The sequence below is a fragment of the Podarcis vaucheri genome (genome assembly GCF_965113315.1).
Source record: "Podarcis vaucheri genome assembly, chromosome: 5".
Taxonomy (NCBI): domain Eukaryota; kingdom Metazoa; phylum Chordata; class Lepidosauria; order Squamata; family Lacertidae; genus Podarcis; species Podarcis vaucheri.
In genome coordinates this window covers 47,340,381-47,360,203 of record NC_138763.1, presented here as the reverse complement: position 1 = coordinate 47,360,203, position 19,823 = coordinate 47,340,381, and the positions used below count along the sequence as shown (strand labels likewise).

At 43.8% G+C, this 19,823-nt stretch overlaps 1 protein-coding gene across 6 annotated transcripts in view; it reads left to right on the top strand.

Moving 5' to 3' along the window:
* SH3PXD2A (SH3 and PX domains 2A) overlaps positions 1-19,823 on the top strand; it is a 248,555-nt gene that overhangs the window by 35,219 nt on the left and 193,513 nt on the right. For 4 of the 6 annotated variants that reach the window (XM_082225245.1, XM_082225238.1, XM_082225249.1 and 1 more), the window contains one exon: positions 4,077-4,157. In XM_082225245.1, the coding sequence (XP_082081371.1) occupies positions 4,077-4,157 (81 nt within the window). Of the gene's footprint in view, positions 1-806; positions 938-2,151; positions 2,171-4,076; positions 4,158-19,823 lie in introns of those variants that run through there. The other 2 variants (XM_082225250.1, XM_082225247.1) reach the window with 2 other exon arrangements.

Sequence of the window (19,823 nt, the reverse complement as noted above, 5' to 3'; positions counted from 1 at the left end):
TTGCCCTCTGTAGACAGCAAAGAGGGGGACACAGCATTATATGGTAGTAGTAAAACCTTTTACTGTGTTTGATACATCACTCAGGGGTTAGCAGAGCCGCTGTTAAACGAATACTTCACAACTGACATCCTAGTTCCTAATATATTTCAACACTATCTTTCAGAATCCTTCTAAGGGCCTTTCTGCACAACCATTTTTTAAAAAGTCAACGAGTATTTGTTTCCCAGTTGCAGTGCACAAGCTGCAAGTATTTTGCCAAGACAATACCTTTTCTGTACGGTAAAATGCAGTAAATTTTGCAGGCAATGGGTTGTGTTAGCCATACACAGAGTAGACCCATTTAAATGATCAAGTTGATCATGACCAACTTTGGTACATTAATGGTCATTAATGGCCATGACTAACTTTGGTACATTCATTTCAATGGCTCTACTTCGGCCACATTTACCTCACGGCTTCCCTCCCCCCTGTCACCAGTTCTGAGAGTTGACAGGAGGCCTCTATTTCCCTCCCAGACCTGCAGTTCTCAGAGTTCAGTGTAAAGAGGGATTGATTTTCTTTAAAAAAATAAAAAATCATTAAATATATTGTTTGGTTACAAAAGTATCTGTTTTCTCTCTTTTTTTGGGGGGGGGGGTCATAGCGTCGATCAGTTACATTCAGTGTGAGACATTAGTGTGGGAGAGGGATTGATTATTAAACCACAAGGACAATTTTAACTCTGTGAAGTGAGCAGAGGTCGCCTCACAACTCTCAGCAACTCCCTTAACAGACTTCAGCTCCCAGAATCCTTTGGGCGAAGCCATGACCGTTTAAAGTGGTCTCATGGTGCTTTAAATGGTATGGTGTGAATGTGGCCTCTGAGTAGTTGGATACAACCAGTGAATCTGCAGCCTTTGCAGTTACAGCACTTGCTGAAGTAGCAGGTTGTGAGGGGGTAAGCTGCAAGCCTATACTTATTAAGGATTAAGCCCAATTTAACACAGTAGGACTTCATTCTCATCTTGGCTTTATTTATTGATGCAGGGCAAAATTCCTGAGGCAATTTCAGAGCTTGAGGTACTGCTATGCAGTTTTGGTGTTTTGACAATGCTGTTGGCTTTCTAATCTTGGATTCTGCTTCTAATAATGGTGTATTCTTGATTGCTAGGGTGGCTACTTACACACCCAACCAGCCACTGACCACAAAAGGGGGGGGGACTGATGTAGATCTACATAAACTGTGCATACACTAATGTATAGATGCCCATTTAGAAATAACAATAATTCAAACAGAAGTACAGTTCATCTCACCACAGTAGGGAAGACTGTGGCCAGGTGATATGCACACCTGCGTAGTCTGCTCTCCTGGTGCTAACTGCTGATAGGAAACTTCAAGACTCCTGCTTTTATGGCTTCTTAGGGCTGGACTGTCTTCTCTAAAGGAGGCCACATGGTCACCCTATTAATTGGGTGAGTCTGGTAAATGACAACTAGGCCCATGGCCTTCTGCTGTTGCCTAGACAACAGAGCAATGTCTTGCATGTTGCACTTCAGGCACTTGCTTCTGCTACTTCATAGCCTAGGTTCAGTTACAGGAATCCATGGAAAAATAGGCACTGGGACATGGTAAGCTGTCTTATACCAAGTCATATCATTAGTCGATCTAGCTTGGCATTGTCTATACTGACTGTCACTGGCATTTGCTGTGCTACTGAGCTACACAAAGTGGCTTGTTTACGAATTGTTTCATATGAAATAGGCTGGAACAGTTAACAATAAAAGCATTATTTTTTTAAAAATGCAGTAAAATAGTGGGAGGTCAATGCTGGAGACACTGTGCACCAACGGCAGATTTCAAGTACTGGTACTTGTGGTCTTGCAAGCACGTTTGGGGCAGGAGAGGTGATAGTGTGTGTGTGTGTGTGTGTGTGTGTGTGTTGAAATGTTACATAATGTACAGCTGAGTTCTACACTCACTGTATTTTTCTTCTCACCAGGCAAGCTGCTTAAAAGGCTTCCAGAAGGGATGTTTATTAACAGCAACTGTAGTTTTTATTATAGAAACACAGACTATTGGTTAAGGCAGTGCTGGGAAATACAGACTACCCAAATCACAGCAGGTTAAGGGAGACAAAGCCACAATGATTCTGCTGGGGAGATGTCATCCTTCCCCCATGCTATTGGAATAGTAAGTGGTTTTATTTATATAGAAACCAGAAGATGGTTATCACATACTGAATTAGAAAGTTCTTCATTCCCCCCCCTTAACAGTTTAAGTGCAATGAAAAGAGATAAAGAAAAGAAGTGTGTTCTTGGGGTTTCCCCCTCCCTTAAGCTGCAGATATTGAATGTACTGCCTTTTATCTTTCAAAGCCTGCAAGCAATTGATTTGCCCCAGAGCTCAGAGAGACCAACTGGTGTGCAGGACAGGGAGGATAGGGAACCTCAGCCTATTTATCCAGAAAGACAATCTCAGAAAAGCAGCCTGACATTTACAGAGCCTGCAGAGGAGTGTGACTCTCTGCAGCTAAGCAGCACTTGAAGCTGAGAGATGAAGTTTGCCCCCTGCACTCCAGCCTTTTTGATTTCCTCCTTCCAGATCCTTATCTTTTGTTATCTCTGGGAAAGCCCAACAAGTCATTCTGAGGACACAGCAGTCAGTCAGTTTTCAGTAGCTCTGGCCTTAATCTGGAAGCACTCAACTGACCTTTAACAGTGTGTAGAAAACTCATTAAATATCAACAACAACTAGAGTTGCATTGTTTAGTCAACTGATTGTTGATCTTAGATTAACTGATTGATTTTGCTCTCCTTTTAATTGATGAAAGGATTTCAATCAGGTTTTCCCCTCCCCCTCTAATTTTTTTTTAAATTATTTTTTACACAGAACATGTAGGTGCTATCTTAGAAGAGACTTGCTCTGCTTTCTGGAACAGAAGGTTATGGTAGCTATGTCTGCTTGTTTGTGACAGGTTTCCACACAGAGGCTGTAATGTCTGATATGATTAATTGTTTGATTACCAGTCTTTAGGTCCAACGCCGCTGCCTTAGGCCCCACACTCTGGGTGCCAGGCATGCTCCGCCCACACCATGACTTCATGAGACACACGCTGTGAAGTCATGACACTCGCTGTGGCATCATGACATCATAGCGGGGTTGGGCACGAGCTCCAGTGGCGCAGAAGTGACTAGACCCCTCCTGCCCAAACTCCACACTCTCTCTCCGCTCAACTCCACACTCTCTTCCACCCCCGCCTGAACTCCGCCATCTCTCCCCCTCCCCCCGAACTCCACACTCTTTCCACAGAGCGTGGTGCCTGGGCACCTGCTCCCACATTTTGTGGGTGCCCAGCCCCTATATGGGAAATTTTGTGGGTGCTCGGGTACCCAGGGCTCCAAGGAGATGGCACCTATGATTAGATCACACATTTCTGGCGTGTGTTGCCTGGAGATCCCATGTGATCAAAGTTCTATTTCAGAAGTGCATGTGGAGCAGTCACATGACTGGTGGTTTTTGTGTTGGGTTTAGAATGTGTGGATTGGTCTTAAGGCAGAGGGCCTTCTTGGTAGTGGCGCTCACGCTGTGGAACGCCATCCCATCAGATGTCAAGGAGATAAATAACTATCTGACTTTTAGAAGACATCTGAAGGCAGCACTGTATAGGAGTTTTTAATGTTTGATGTTTTACTGTGTTCCAGTTGGTTGGAAGCCACCCTGAGTGGCTGGGTAAACCCAGTCATATGGGTGGCATATAAATAATAATTATCATCATAACCATTATGTTTTCAGGAGTCTTTTCACGGCACTGGTATGTTCCTCCATTCTTTTCCCATCTAGCAAGTGAGTGGCTCTGCCTGATTATTCAGGAACTCTGTTTCTCCTTAATAAGCAAGTCATTTATAAGTGAGCAAGTAATTACCAGGAAAATTATGAAATTTGTCTTATGAAGAATTTCAGTGCTTGAAACAATCCTTGCGTATACAAACACAATCATCATCTGAATTAGCCTCTGAATCACATTGCCTTCAAAGCCACAGTTTTGCATACTAGAATGATGATTTGAATGACAGATTGTTTCCTTTCTCCCCTGCAGGTATATATCATAAATGTAACATGGTCAGACTCAAGTTGCCAGACAATCTACCGCAGATACAGCAAGTTCTTTGACCTACAGGTAATGGAATAATTTTACTCATGGCTATAGAGGTGGTATGCATGATATTGATTTCCTACGTTGTCTAATGGTGCCACCCAATAAAACATGCCTTATAAGTTTATTGCCTTCTGAGGGTGTGGCAGATTTTACATTATGAGAGAAATCACAGTCAAAAGTATTTAGAAGTTGAAGTGGTTCTGGGCTTAAGAATAGATAAGTTGTCCTGGTGTTCATTGAGGAAGATCTTGGTTTATTGTGCTGCTCCGTTGATCTTCCCTGGTGGGCGGTACATGTAGGCCCCCCCTTTCCAAACGCAATGCATCCCCTAAAAATCATTTATCAGGTGAGTGTTTGCATAATGAGCTGACGATCACCATTATTTCCTATGGAAACATATCTAATCCTTACTCCCCTGCCGCCCTCCTTGAGTTCCTCCTAAAATGGCTGCAGCCGACCAGCAAAAGAGAGACAAAGGAAATACTGATTTGCCCAATCTCTTCCGTTCTCTGATTTGTCCAATTACTCTCCCCCTTCCAACTCTCCATGGTTTCTCCCTGAAAATAGGTGCTGTTGACCAGCAAAGCACAACAAGTAAGGAAGTGGGCAAACTTTGGCTGTTCAGATATCGGAATCAGTTGTGCATCTAGTGAGGTTTGGGCATAATTATTTGTGTTCAGATAAATGAATTTGTGGATAACGAGTGGGTGGATAGCAGGAGCTGCCTGTATTTAGTTTCTCCCTGTACTTTTGGACACAGTGTCCAGAGTTTGCCTTCAGCCAATTTCTATAAGTTGTTTCTCTTAAACTTTGCCTTTCTAGTTGTGATTCTGCTGACATTTTATCATTGTCATGTTCTGCCTCTTCTCATTAACTTCCCCACAGTTTCTCTTCCTTGAACAATGTGCACTGAAGTAATTTCTTAGTCATCTCCAACACACTCAAGATCCTTGGCGTTCATCAGTTTCAAGACATCAGCTTATGCACTTTATATCTCCTAAACCAGAACCTTTTCATCCTGAGGGTCGTCATTCCCTTCAAGGGTCATGTGCCAGTGGTGGGCAGGGCCAAAGGCAAAAGTGGGAGGGGGGGCAATGAACGCAAATTTTTACCTCTGTACAGTAGGCTACTTTCTGCGCACATTCACACACACCTCTCTATCCTTCATTCATATAAACAAGAACCACAATCAGATTTCAATGGTATATTCAGCCAGTCAAAATGTTTAGGTGCAAAGCAGGGTCAGTGAGGGGCGTAGCCTAGGGACAGTTCTGAGGGCCAGACAGAGATGCCTAGAGGGCCACATCCAGCCCTGAGAGTCCCCACCCCTGTCCTGACTGCGCTAGCCAGAAACTGAAAGGCAACTCTGGAGAACTGAGCAGCCGCAACATGAGTCCCCAATTCCTTGTATTCTAATTTTTCAAAGATGATTGGAGTAATGCTTCTGTTTGCTCAGTGTTGTTGTTGTTTCTATACAGTATTTATACAACCCATTCCTTAAATTGTAGTTACCGGTATATCAGGAAACATTTTCCTGCCATGAAGCAGAAATATTCAGTGGTCCCATTTCATATAGCTGGGAGAACAACCAGCCTTGGAAGACCCTCTCAATAGATACAGGCTTGCCTTCATATCCGCCACAGCATTCATGTGAAAGGGAACAATTGCCACTGGTGAAATCTGTAGCGATATGTCCTAATCAGGTCACTGTGGCTATTTCTTTATGTGGAAACAGGAAATAACTAAGATGTGACTCATGAGAAAGAAGTGATGTAGTACTGGTAGTATACAGTTGGTAAGATTACAGTTTGGAGGAAGCTTTGATCTCTGTCAAAAGCCTGTGGTAAAGGGATGTGCCTGTTCAGAATTCAGACTGCTGTAGTTTGCAAGTGTTTCTATAGTTAGATGAGCGCATCAAAGGCATATCAAGATAGACAGTGTTTATCATACTGTGCTTGCAAGGAGTGAATTAATATGGGCTCAGATTTTGAAAACCGAGAAAGCTCTGTTCTTTCAGAGCCCATCTAGGGATTTCCATTTGAAAGCAGCTGTCCAATGTTGGGAACCAAGGAACTCCCACGAACGTCTGAGCAGGAACAGCTCCATCCAGCATCTTCTCCTATAAATGTGTGCTGCCTTTCCCCTGGCCAGTTTTATGACCCCAGAATTATATCTTGTATGCCTTCTGTGAATTATAGAAAGGCTGAGAGGGCGAGTCCATCTCTGCATTTCTTCCTGTTGGCACTCATTGGCTGAAGTGGTCAGTTGAATATGGAGAAGAAAAATCAAGGCCACGATTGGGAATCCTTCTCAGTCCAAGTGCTGCATTCTCATCTGGGCAACTTTCCAGGGGTCACATGTCAGTGGTAGCTGGGGCCAGAGGCAAGAGGGACTAGAGCAATGGATGTAAATTTTTATCTGTATACGGTAGACTAGTTTCTACACATACTCATACACCTCTTTCTATACTCCATCCAGGCAAGCAAGAAACATTAGCAGAAGTCAAAGACATGTTCCAGTCAGGCAAAACCCCCCAAAGATGGTGCAAAGCAGAGCCAGGGATGGGAGAGGGGCTGTAACTGGAGAGGGGTGTGGCCTGAAGAGAGTCCTGAGGATGAGATACAGAGGGCTGGTGGGCCACATTTGCCCCCTCAGGCCTGAAGTTCCTCACCCCTGACCCGAAGCCATTGGATTCCTCTACATCTTGTTGGTAGTACTTCTAAACTGATAACAGCAACGTTTAGAAAATAATTTGCCTCTGCAGTTCAGTGCTTAGTTCCAAGCACTTTCTTTCCGTTTAAACAAAAACAAAAAACTTGTCTGTATTCTTGTAAGTCTCCCGGACTTTCCTGTTAGGTTTGAAAAGTTCCCATCAAGCTAAAGTTATCAATGGGGTTAGTGTGTTGGACAGGAAATGATGTCTCCAATCAGGGGAGAAGGAGTCTTGAAAGGTCCCATTGATAAGTGGGAGAGGAGGGGGACCCAACCACCAGTGGAAAGTGTCTGCCAAACAACATGCATCCTTCTCCCATTCCCATTTGGAAACAGCAGCCCCTCAGCCCCCCTTCATACTCACCCTTTTATTTTTATCCATTTGTCCCTGGGCACTTTTGTCCTCTAGGTTAATGAAAAAGACACTGGCAACCAGAGACCTGCAACATCCCTGAAAGAGCTTAACATCTACACATTTGACAGCTATTAGAGACGCATGCATTTAAATGTGTCTATTTAAAGCATTTTTATACCAGCTTTCCACAATGGTTCAAGGCGGCTCACAACATTACTGAAAATATATGTGCAAAAAGTACAATAGATTTAATACCACTCCAAAAACTCAGTGAACAGGCAAAATGTCTTCTTGGTGTGCAGGTAGTATCCAAAGGACATTGCATAGTCTGTAGTTTTCCTTACTACTTGGTAGGTATTGAGGGATAGGGTTAATGCCCAGGAGGCGTGTCGGCAGAAGGAGCACCATCTGGCTGCATCTTTCAAAATAAATTCTGTAGGGCCTTTTAAATCTAAGTCCCTGTAAAGCAATATTCCCAGAGGTGCAAACATTAGCATATATACTTACCTTTCCAATGTCTGCAGAACGATAGTCTTACAAAGATAGGATTCTTTCTGCTCTGCGCTTCCCTTATGTGGAGGAAAAAGGCAGGACCTGTGGCTTTCTGTCTATGCCTAGACTGTCTGCTTTCTTCTGCTTTCTTCTCTCCATCTGCTCCCTTAAAACTCTTTGTGAAAGATGTGGTAGAATGAGCTTTCTCTGTTCATCCTGTATTTTGTTGAACCCATTTACCTGAAAAGCCTGCAGATGCCCCAAACAGGTACCCCTTCGAAAAACTGGCTCACCAGACCTATTTCAGAGAGGTCTGGATGCTGGGATTCCTAATGTGATGCTTGTGGGCATCTCTTCATGCCTGCCGAGTCTCCCTGCCCCACACAGTATCTTTCTTTATAAAAATAAGAAAAAAAAATATTTGGGGTGTGGAAGCATTGTCTGTTTTGTGGGGAAGTGTAGTCTCATTTTTTTGTCTGTATTTTATTTCCTTGTGGTGTGTAGGTGTTTTGCCTGTTGCTTTGGGGGACGTTTGAAGCATTACCCCATTTTCACTTGTGAAATTGGTATTTGGGTAGTGCCCAAAGCAGTTTCTTAGATTTCCAGATGGGCCTCCAGGCTCAGGAATGTTGAGGACCCCTGCTTTAATTGGTGGTTTATGTTTAGCTGCTTCTGTTCTTATGGCTGATTTTTAGGTTAATGTTTATCAACCCACTATGTCTCTTATATGAAATATACTAAATAAATACAATAACAGGTTGGACCCAAATGAGATGACTGGGTCCAAATGTGTCTTTCTGCTGCACAGTCTTTGACAGATAGAAGAACTACTGTCATTGGTGAAGGGGCAGCCTTGGCTCCAACCCCCTAATGTAAATGCACTTACGGCAATGTTATTTCTTCTTCACAGCTCCATTGGCTTGCTGGATTTGCATTTTATGAACTGTAACTAATGACTCACTGGAGTGGGTTTTAATGAACCCATTGCATACATACTCACAGCAAAATGCAGAACGAAATATTTAGGGAAGGGATCAGTATGAAGATGAGTTATCCAGTTTTCAGGAGTTTGGGAGTCATCCCTTGCACTTGTTAGTGGCCTTTCCATACCAGTGGTTCTGCTTGCATGGTGATTTAGCATGTAATAGGTTAATATGCACACTGGGCCTCTGCTGAATTTGACTCTTGCCTGCAGTGTTTTTCTACTCCAGGCAGTGCAGGGTGTGGCCTTCTAAAGAAGTTTTAGATGGTCATTATACTCTGGATATTCAATCACTGCAAGACACTGAGACACGTGTGTTTGTTTTACTGTCAGTAGATTGCATCATGATTTCCCATGCTAGATTTGGCTGTGTCCCATTTCCGTGGGAGCTGCATCCGTTATGTTGGGTAGATTTCAAATGGCCTGGAGAGAGGGGTGGTTGGGAAAGCTAGCAGAAGAGATCAAATAGCAGTGTGAGAGGAAAAGCCTGGAAAGACAGTGTGTGTATTTGAATGCTTTGCTAGAGCTTTTCCACCAGTGCTTTGGACTTTGATTCTCATGGCTTCCTCTAGGGTGTACCAGTGTAGGTCAGGGGAATGGCGCTGGAGTAGTTCCTGTAATCAACACTGGGGTGAAAGGGAGGCAACAGGAAGGGAGCCCCCCCCCCCCTTCACTGGAGAAATGAATGGAGCAGCACTCCATTGGGGAAGCCCCACTTTGCACGGACAGCTGTGGTTTGGCTGAGAGGCGGCACATGCCTGTCAATGACTACTGTGTGTGTGTGTGCTGTGTGGCATAGTGGTTGGGCTAGGGCTGGGGAAACCCTGGCTCAAGTCCCCATTCAGCCATGAATCTCACCAGGTGAGCCCAGTCACTCTCTCAGCCTCATCTACCCCAAAGGGACATCATGAGTCTAAGGATGTTGGGGGAGAAAGAACTCTGTATGCTACCTTGAGCTTTTTGGAGAGAGAACAGGATGCACATGCCACAAATAAACTAGATGTGACAATAAAAGTTTGTCAAACAGAAACTGCCAGGAAGGGAAGGGGTCAGGATTGGGACCATGCCATGTGGGGAATGGGGTTAAGCCTTTGCCCTTTTCTACAGTCCCAATTTGGGCAGGGACTTGAAGCTGCATTTAGCCTTGGAAGGGAAGTTTTAGTCTGAGTACTGAAACAAAACATGGTTTAATGAAGTATTCTACTACAATGCTATCTGTAGTAGGTAGCATATTTGGCACCTTGAGTTCCTAATAGGAGAGTTGTTCCAACCCTATGGTCATTTTGTCTGCCCCTTTTGGAACACTTTAAAACTCTAGAATATCCTTTTTCAGATGTTGTGACCAGAACGGAACACAATCCTCAAAGTGTGACTTTACCATATATTTTGATATTGGTAGTTTGGTTTTCAATCCCTTTCTTAATTATCTCTAACATGTAATTCACCCCTCTCAGAAGTGCCACGCAGTATGCCAACATTTTTATTGAGCTCTCCACAATGACTCCAGGATCTCTTTCCTGGTCGGTCACTGACACTTTAAACCCCATAAGCTTATGTTATGAAGTTAGGAATTATTTTTTTGCACCACTTCAAACTAGCTTACATTGAATCCCATGTGCTGTTTTACTGCCTGTTCACTCAGCTTTGATACAGCAGATTGAAGAATAATTTTAGGGGCATTTTAGTCAAAGGTTTCCATCAGCCAGTAGGCAGCTGCTCTGCGTATGGAATGAAGTTGCCTCCTTTGCCAGCCTGACTTTCTACAAGAATGTTACGTAGGCAGAAAATTGAAATGTAACCATGCAGCACATTATCCCATGTTGACATTTTGACCACAAAGAGTCATCTGAAGTATCAGAATATTGCAAAGGCAAATAAATGAACAGCTTTCTGTTGCACATTCTGTCCGTGTAACAGTTTGTGGAGAGCGGCCTTTTCGATTCCGTCTGCTGTTCCAAGTGGGTTTTCTTTAAAGTGGCAAAGAGAGTCGTTCACTTACAGCCTCTTAGAATGTTTGGAAAATAAAGAATTTTACAGGGTGTCAGGAGGGGTTAAAGTGCTGCAGGGATTTTTAGAGGGTGAATATGAAACTTTGCAAACTTTGCATGTTGCTCCTAAGATTGTCTTGATTATTTATAGAGCTCCGATGAACAGCTGAGTGCTGAATGACATATTAAACAAAAAAATGTTACCATAAAACCTACAATTGCTTGCTATAATGCTGTACTTCCTTCCAAGTCAGCTTGAAGCATTGCTGTCATGGCACCAGACGCTTGCTGATCGTTGTTATGCAATGCCCTCGTTATAAACATCCACATTCTAGTTACAGAAAACCTTAACGTTGCAATTAAAAGTTTACATAGCACTTTCAAAAGTGTTTTACCATGTTAATCTTCATTGACGTGGCAACCTTGCAAGACAGAGCAGTATTCTCATTTTATATAAGGGGGACTGCCACTGAAAAATCCTGCAAAGCTGTGGATGTGGTGAGATTTGAGCCCAGGTGTCCTCTGTCCCCCCCCCCCCATTTTCTTCTGCCCTTTGACCACATTCGCTGCCTGGGACTCAAAGCCAGGGGTTGGGAACCTGTGGCCTTCCATATGTTATTATTATTTATTAAATTTGCATACTGCCCCTCATTCGAAGATCCCAGGGCGGTTCACAACAGAAAAATACAAAATGAGAATACAAAATACATCATAAAACAAAACACCATGGCAAATCTTGTTGTCACATAGATTTTGTTCTCAGCATTTGCTTCCTTCCATCTTTTTCTCCAGAAGAGTTGGTGTCAGTTTTAATATTAGTGTGCTACCCTCTTGACCCCATGTTGGCGACATCATAAGCTTTTTCTCAGAATGTCTTCAATGGCCATGAGTAATAACCTTTTAAGTTTCTTTCTTTAAACCAGCAGTCCTAACATACTATTTATTTCTGCACTCCACTGCTATATACAGTTTCAAACTGTGTTCCAGAACACCCTGGGGCTTTTTGGAGATTTAGTGCAGGTCTCCCAAGATTTGTCATGAAGAACAATTAACCCTGAAAGATAGCTTACCCGTCACTTGCTACTCAGCTTCCACTGCAGGAGAATACTAGGGATGTTATTGAGAAGGGAGCATATGCCTACATTTGCAATCAATTCTGAGGACTGATTTAGACTGGCAAGGTTCTGAAATGGTACTACAGTGGTACCTCGGGTTACAAACACTTCGGGTAATAGACTCCGCTAACCTGGAAGTAGTACCTTGGCTTAAGAACTTTACCTCAGGATGAGAAAAGAAATTGCACCGTAGCGGCAGCGGGAGGCCCCATTAGCTAAAGTGGTACCTTAAGTTAAGAACGGTTTCAGGTTAAGAACGGACCTCCGGAATGAATTAAGTTCGTAACCAGAGGTACCACTGTATATGGTTGGCAGTAATTTTTTTCCAGGAGGGAAAGGATTCACATTTCTGACACCCCCACCCTACTCTCATTTGGGTCCTTCCACCATCCCTGAGTGGAAGGCAGACAATAAATAAATTGCATCTGTTCAGTTGGTGGTGTGGTATGAGATCCATTGCGGTGATGCGGGGGAATCTGGTTCAGTCAGGAAAGAACCACAGGCTTGTGGAACATCACCTGCAGCTAGGACTGGCCCTGATATTAGGCAGAATGAGGTGGCTGCCTCAGGCAGCTTTGGGGCATTATTAAAGAGCAGCAAATGGTTTATTTATTTATTATTTTTGCATTTCCTGCCTTGGTTGTAAAAATAACTTCACCGGCCTTGGGGACTGTGTCCATTGCCTTGGGGACTGGGGATGCTGTTTGCTACACTGCCTCTGATGGCAAAGTGCCTGGGGCCAGCCCTGCACACAACTCTTCATTTCACTCTTCTTGTGGGCCTGTGGCCTGATACTCCAAGGACCCGAGAAGATGCTGGGACCAGAAGTTGAACCACAGCATGCCTGGAGGTGCACACAGATGCAGCTAGTAGAAGAAAGCTGAGGGCCTGCCCTTCTGCAATTCTCTTATCCTCCGCAGGGAAATATTGCTACATGCAGGGCAGTAAGGGTTGTTTAAGCATATACATAGAACAGGGAGGCCAGATATCAAAGAAGACTGGGGATTTTTTTTGGACCTTTTAATATGTGTGTAGAAGAGGGAATTTTGCATGAGCCGATCCAGGCAAGATCATATATGTGGTGCAACTATGGTGAATGTGCTTCTGCAGTGGCTTTAGCACTAAAGAAACTCCCTTTACTGCTAGGTCTATAGAATGGGAGGACTAAGCATTTAATGGCAGAGGGGAAGAATGAGCCAATTAATGCCAGAAGCAAAAAGGGACTTATCTTAACTGGTTTGTTTGTTTTAAATACTGGTTTTCCTTGAGATATTCTAGCAGTACCTTAGATTACCACCCCACCCTGGGAACACATCATTATCTCTGATGCATAATGCCCAACTGTTTATTATTCCTGTTTCCACCATTGTTTTAAACATTCTCCTTTGGAAAACAGTCTATCTTGTTTCCAGTTTTTGTTTTTTGAGCAAACTCTACCAAACAAACAAAAGCAAGGTCTGTAGGAGGAAATTGTCTACCATGCTGCAACAGAATAGCAAAGATATTTGCCTGGAGTCTCACTGGTAGCTGTGGTACTTGGTTTTTGTCAAAGGCTTTAGTGCAAAACATAAGTCAGGCATTGTCCCAACACTTGACATGCCACCAGAGCTCCCTTTTTGAAGAGTGGGGTGGGTGCAATTCTATGCTTGTTTGGTGTCCTGAGCAACAGGACTGGGAAAGCAAGTGGGCACTTTTCTAGGTGAGCAGTGTCAAAGGAGCTGACTCACTGTCTGATCCAGTCCCAAGCTCCTCCCTGGGCAGGGGTGGCCCTTCTGTGGCAGGAGTTGTGCTGGAGTCTGCTGTGACATTACATTTGGGATATTGGGGAGCATTATGATAGGTTGTTTTTTAGCATTCTGCTGAGCCCCTCCCCTGAATTTTGGTTGGCACTTCCCAGCCTCCTGAGCTCCTCCCACTTCAACCCACCAAGTCGCTTCCACAGGACTCCTGGCATAATGGAGAAAACCCTTTATTTTCCCCACTGGCCACTAATGAAATTCTCTCTGGCCTAGCAAGTTGCAAGCACTTCTGTTCTCTGCATTTATCTGTTACTCAAAACAGATGCTGAGTCCCAGTAGTGGCTGAGCATGTGAGGAGGAACCCCCGGGCTTTCTACGTAGCATACATTCAAAACACATGAGTTCCCCCAAAGAATCCTGGGAATTGTAGTTTATCCCTCATAGAGCATAGTTCTCAGTACACTTAACAAACTACATTTTTTGGGGGGTGGGGGGGAGAGAGTCATAGTATGTATGAACCCTGGTTCCAACCTCCTTTCAGTCTTAGATCGCTTTCAGCAAGCTACTAGGTCTCAGACCAAGCCCTGGTCCATTATTTGCAAGTACAGTGGTACCTCAGGTTAAGTATTTAATTCATTCCGGAGGTCCGTACTTAACCTGAAACTGTTCTTAACCTGAAGCACCACTTTAGCCAATGGGGCCTCTCGCTGCTGCTGCACCGCCGGAGCACGATTTCTGTTCTCATCCTGAAGCAAAGTTCTTAACCTGAGGTACTATTTCTGGGTTAGCGGAGTCTGTAACCTGAAGCGTATGTAACTTGAAGCGTATGTAACCCGAGGTACCACTGTATTTGTATTCATGGATGACCTGAAGCCGCAGTTGGATCCAGTGGAACTTCTCTCCCAGGTCAAATAGCAGCTGGGAGAGAATCTTAAGCAGGACTGCGTTGGGAGAAATTGTTATCCACAACTACCCCAAGCTTGATAGTGTGAAGCCTCATCAGGATAGCACAGAGAGAGGTGTTCCTTCAAATGTCTGGGTCCTAGCCAACATGGAGTTTGTAAATCAAATTCCAGTTGTATTATGGAGCAGTTTGAGGTTTTGGACCCCAAGGATTCCTGAAGTGTGGGGCCAATCGTATTGGTCTGTTTTCTTCTGCTGTCAGACTCCTCTCTTGAATGGGTAATCCTAGGCATGTTTACCTGGGATCAAGTCCCAGTGAGTCTTGTTCCTGGGTATAAAATTACAACCTAAACATAGTTACCCCCATAACAGGAGGAAGGAAAGAACAATCATATTGGTATTGTAGAACAACTGGAAACATTATCAAATCCTAGAAGGTACCATACCCCTTTTAGAAGTAGGGCATTTAAATCTTACCTTCTAGCAATTGTCAAGGGTTTTGAAATGTGTTTCAGTCATCTGTTGCAAAAAGAGCTACCCTTGTGGCTTGTTATGCTTGAGAAGATGATTAGCAGGTTTCAAGGAATTCTATACTCTCCTCCACCTCCCAAAACTCTAGCTACTTGACAAGCACATTAATAAAGCACTCTTAGGCTACCTGATGGCTATCCGTTTAGCTTCAAGGTAGTGAAGGTGGCAATTGCCCTTGAGAGAGTACCAAGGATGTAAAGATCAAGCACAAAAAGAGGTGTAGCAGTGAGATGAAACTGGAATTGACACCCACCTTGCTGCTACATACCAGAACTGGGAAGAGAGGTAGTGGCAAGCACCGTGCAAACACAGTGGGAGAAGTGCCAGACTGTGAGTTTGCATTGTGCTGTTGTTGCTGCTTTGTCCCTTCCCTTCTCCATGCAGTGACAACAACATGGGCATTTGGAGATCAAGTGAGCACTGCTGCCCCAGCCTACTATCTGCTATGGCCAACTAGGCATACCTCCCCATGTCTAGTGAAAGAGTGCAACATGCTTACTTTTGCAAAACTTAGAGTGCCTCCAGACTGTCACTGTTTTAAGGGAAGGATTCAAGCACACACTGGAATTTTAGGTTTGCACAATCACAATGAAAGTGGGACAAAAGGCTCTGCTGCCCTAGGGCAACAAATCATCTTTTTAAAACCTGAATTTTTGCAGTTTAGAAAGTGACAGGAAAATGCATTGAAAAGTGTAGGCTGTAACCTAACAAGCATTAGCTTGTGCAAGCGTATCAGGATGAGTAAATGTGTGGTTTGGAGGGGGCCTTCATTCACCCTCCATTCTTGTCTTGTGACCATTGGGAGAACAGTGGGTAGCTGTCCCAAACAGCTATACATTATGCTGCTTCATTGTAAGGCTGACCCTAAATAAAATGTTACCACTCCTCACTGACACCTGCAGATTTCTGGAGACAGATGAGCACTGGATATGTCTATTCCAACGAAACTTTAAAAGCTGAAATTTTCATGAGTTTTTATAATGGTTTACTAGTCCTGGAAAATTAAATTTGCAGGCCAGGTGCTGCTTTCTATACACTGAAAAGAGAGGCCAAGATTGGAGATATACAATCATGCTGAAGCTCAGGGGTGCAAATTATGCTTGATTGCTTGATTGTACTCTTAGGGTCTCTGGATTTACACTTTAGAATGTAGGTCTGGAAAACCCATCTTCTAGAGTGGTAGACTGTGTAGGGAAGCCAAGATCTGGTCCCGTAGGAAATGCAGGGGAGCTCTAGGAGGGGCTGAAATACAAACTGTAAATTGGTTCAGATTTCAAGCAAGGAAGCAGCACATAAAGAACAAATCTGTCTGGGACGTGCAGTTTATGCATTAGGGAGGGTGTAGCAAGTTCCATTATTAGATACTGCTATCTAAGGTTTTGAGATAAGGCAGCTTAATTTGGGTGCCTTGGCAGATAGAAGTTTGGGTAATCTTGCAGATAAGAGAATCAGGAGACATTCAAGCAGGATGTTGAAGTGATGCCCCCAATGCACAAGAGGCCCTACACCTACAGAGATCTCTGGTTGTGCCCGGAAAGTTCACAGCTGTGCTCACTGTGACTCAGTTCACGTTAAATGTTTCCACAATTGCAATGGCCACTTGAAGATGGTTTCTTCAAAACTTAAAGCCACAGTGTGTGCACCATATAGAATCTCTTCCCAGCTCAGCAAACCCTCTTTCTGATTTGAAAGTTATCCCCAGCATATCGGTGATGATGAAATAGAGTTAAGCAATGAGTACAACATTTAAAATCCAATGTAAACATGAGTTCATCCTCTCCACACCAGCCCTGCGCACATTGTTCTGGTGATGCAGATGCTGCTGGCCAGGCCACAGCTCTATACCCATTGCTATACTCAGCAATATGTTCCATTGAGTTTAGTGGGGCTTCCAGGTAAATGGGTATAGGATCGATAATTTAAGGTTATGCTTGCTTTGACTGGATATATTAGACTTGTATATCGCTTCATACTGAGAGAGTCTCAAAGCAATTCCATATATGTGGAATGAGTAAATAAAACAAGCATAATAAAATACAAGAAACACAATAAAACATAACAAAAATATATTAAGCAATTCACATCAGTACAGCAACAATTATATAAGCACACACACTGGATTGAATAGTAAAAACAACAATATAATTAAAGCTATCCATATGCCTGGCAGAAGAAACAAGTTCTACCTCACAGTGAAATGAAAGTAAAGTTGGCTGCAGGCATACCTCCCTAGAGAGAGCATTCCAAAGACAAAAGGGGCCAGTGCAGAGAAGGAGCACTCTGCCATGTGGGGGAGCACTCTTGAAAAGTACTGCTTTTTGGCAGCCTCTGTACAGGAGATGCAACATTCAAATCAGCACACCCCCCCACCTCACATTTGAAAGATTGAAATTGCATGGGCGCAGCCAGGATTTATGTTGGGGGGGCAGGCTTCATGTTATGGGGGCAGAACCTCAGTTGGTTAAGTATTTTTATTTACTTGGTTTAGGGGGGCAGCTGCCCCCTGATCCCCCCGTCGCTACGCCCATGGAAAATAGAGTGGTTCTGAACAGTAGTGCAACTTAGCCAGCCAAGAGAGAAGAGCTGGCAGCAACAACCAATGACTCAGTTATGAGGCTGGATGAGACGGAAAGGCAAGTAGATTATGCAATAGGAAGTGATGGGTGACTTTCAGCATAGGCTGTTGGTTCCTTTAGACTTCGGAATGACAGAAAAACCAGTGCCACAATGTTTTCCTTCTACTTGAAGGTTATGGATTGATTACACTGCCTTATACTGAGCCAACTCGTTGGTACATTTAGTTTATCACTGTCTACTCTCTGAGCGGTTGACTCCTGGGGCTTGGGCAGATGTTTTTCCAGCCCTGGTGCCTGTTATCCTTTAACTTCAGATGTTGTTGGACTACATTTCCTGCCATTGTCACGTTGGCGGGTGTTGATGGGACTTGGAATCCAGTAAACAACATCTGGAGGGCCACAGGTTCTCCACCCCTGCTTTAATTGGAGAATGAACCCAATGCTGCCTGCATGGATAGCATGTGCTTTACTACTGTAGCTCCCTGGACAGAGTTGGGTAGGGCACCACTGCACTCCCAGCTTCCAAACACAGCAGGTCACTCTTGCTCACCGGAGGGTGAGAAGTGAGGCACGGAGCGCCTAGCTGTGCAGGTACATAGGGGCAAGAGCTTCGAATTGGCTCTGCCACACTGCACAGCCCTGAGCTCCCTGTACCTCCCTCTCTGTCTCCAGTAAATGCTAGTGGTGTGCTGTGTTTGGAAGCCAGGAGATCAGTGGTACGCCACCCATGTCACCACATGAGCCACTACTGCTCTACAGCTGAGCTGTGGCCCCATGCCTTGAGAATGTAGGAACTGTTTAGGGCTGTGTATACAGCATACATTTAAAGCAAACTTAACATGACTTGCCCCAAAGAATCCTGGGAACTGTAGTGCACCCCTAACAGCGCTACAGTTCCCAGCAACCTTGACCACAAAGTTACAGTTCCCAGGATTCTTTGCAGTAAGTCATGTGCTTTAAATGTATGGTGTGTACACCACCCTAGTCATGATAAGTCAATCTAGTATTACCTTTGTTGTTTTTAAGATGGAAGTTCAAGTGACCACTTTTCTCTGCATGAAGATACATGGATGGAGAGAGCTTCATCAGTTAAATTTCTGCTTGTTAGGCAGGTGTCAAAGGCAGGTACAACAATAGTATTTTGTCAGTTCTCACTGGGCACAATGACATTACAATTACATTCAGGGTCAGAAAAATATCACAATTCAGGGTGTGTGTTTTTAAAGATGACAACACAAATTGTCTTGGAATGCAACAGTTTTGCAGTAAAATTGCCTGGATTCTCTTAAATGAATAAGTGAAAGAATGATGTCAAATCCTGGATATAGCTGTTAAGGGAGCAGCCTTGGAGACAAGTGTTTTGCAGCATGAGACCTTGAAGAAGGATCCACATAAAAAGAACTCTGCATATGAAGGTTGCTGGAAAGTGTAGCTTTTGGCTCATGCTCCATCTTCAGATCAGAGCAAGATGCTGCCATGGTAGGCCTCATTAGCAAATCTTTACATATTGATGAGGAAGTATTTTTAGCACTGGGCAAAAGCTGCATAGACTCTTCAGACTTTAAAATGTGATTTTGTTTATGGCTATTATTTTCAGGACTGTTCTGTCTCCCAGTGGCAGATAATCACTGGCAGATGAGTTTTACCTAAACATCAAGTATTGAGTAAGAATTAAAGGTCGTGCCTGGACTATTGCATTTTAAAATCTGGGTTGCTCTAGAGGCTTGTTGGTAGTCAAATAATAAACTCATTTGTATGTGGAGAGCATTTGGTTCACTGCACTAAAATATTCCACATTTTGCAACTAGATAAAGCAAAAGTCCTAAAGTTTTGAAGATATATTCCTCTGTCTTGCATGATACAGTAACAGGTGGCTGTAATTTTAGTGATGCACCCTTAAATAGATCCGAAATCAGGGGTAGCCAATGTGGTAATCTCCAAGATGCTGCTTGGCTACAATTTCCATCAACCCTGGCCATTGGACAGGGTGGCTGGGACTAGAGTCCAGCAATTTCTGGAGAGCACCACTTTGGCTTATTCCTGCTCTAAATACTGTGCATTATATCAGACATGTACTTCTGGAATGAATGGGAATACTCCAGTATGGGGTTTAAACATATTCCAGGGGTGTGGAACCTGCAGTCCTCTGGATATTGCTGCATTTCAACTCCCATCACTCTAGGGCTGATGAAGTCCAACAACATCTGGAGAGCCTCAGGTTCACCCATCCCTGACATCTTGAGAATGGATTTGTCACTTTTTACTCATAGCGATGCTGTGAGGACCTACATGTG